Below are 1010 nucleotides of genomic sequence, written 5' to 3' on the forward strand. Positions count from 1 at the left end.
GGGGGATATGGGGGGGTTATAGGGGGATATATGGGGTTATAGGGGGGGATATATGGGGTTATATGGGGTTATATGGGGTTATATGGGGTTCTATGGGGTTATATGGGGTTATATTGGGTTATATGGGGTTCTATGGGGTTCTATGGGGTTATAGGGGTTATATGGGCTATATGTGAACCTGGAACTTGTTGCTGGAGTTGAATGGCAGTTCAGCCACCCCATAGCCCCCCATACCCCCCTATATAACCCCATACCCCCCATATCCCCCCATATCCCCTCATATCCCCCCATATAACCCCCCATATCCCCCCATATAACCCCATATCTCCCCATATCTCCCCATATCTCCCCACCTGGAACTTGTTGCTGGAGTTGAATGGCAGTTCAGCCACTTTTGGGTATTTCCCCCTTTGCTCCTCGACTCCCCCCAGCGTCACCTCGGCGAATTTCAGCAGCGCCGTCTCCGACGCGTCCCCCAGCACCACCCGCTATGGGGCAACGGGGGCGGTCAGACCCATTGCACTGCATTGGGACCCATAGGGACCCATAGGGACCCATAGGGACCCATAGAGACACATAGGGACCCATAGAGACACATAGGGACCCATTGAAGTGCATTGGAACCCATAGAGACCCATAGAGACCCATTGGGACCCATAGGGACCCATAGAGACACATAGAGACCTATAGAGACCCATAAAGACCCATAGAGACCCATTGGGACCCATAGAGACACATAGAGACACATAGAGACCCATTGGGACCCATAGAGACCCATAGAGACCCATAGAGACCCATAGGGACCCATAGAGACCCATAGGGACCCATAGAGACCCATAGAGACCCATTGAATTGCATTGGGACCCATAGGGACCCATAGAGACCCATAGGGATCCATTGAATTGCATTGAGACCCATTGAATTGCATTGGGACCCATAGAGACCCATAGGGACCCATTGGGACCCATTGGGACCCATATCCCCCCTTATCCCCCCATATCCCCCCATAT

At 52.5% G+C, this 1010-nt stretch overlaps 1 protein-coding gene across 1 annotated transcript in view; it reads right to left on the bottom strand.

Annotated features, from left to right (window-relative positions):
- Window positions 1–1010, bottom strand: part of LOC107307398 (potassium-transporting ATPase alpha chain 1-like) — a 41886-nt gene that overhangs the window by 31439 nt on the left and 9437 nt on the right. The window contains 1 exon segment of the mRNA XM_015850909.2: window positions 354–522. Within this exon segment, the coding sequence (XP_015706395.2) occupies window positions 354–522 (169 nt within the window).

This window comes from Coturnix japonica, unplaced genomic scaffold (genome assembly GCF_001577835.2).
Source record: "Coturnix japonica isolate 7356 unplaced genomic scaffold, Coturnix japonica 2.1 chrUnrandom580, whole genome shotgun sequence".
NCBI classification, from domain to species: Eukaryota; Metazoa; Chordata; class Aves; order Galliformes; family Phasianidae; genus Coturnix; species Coturnix japonica.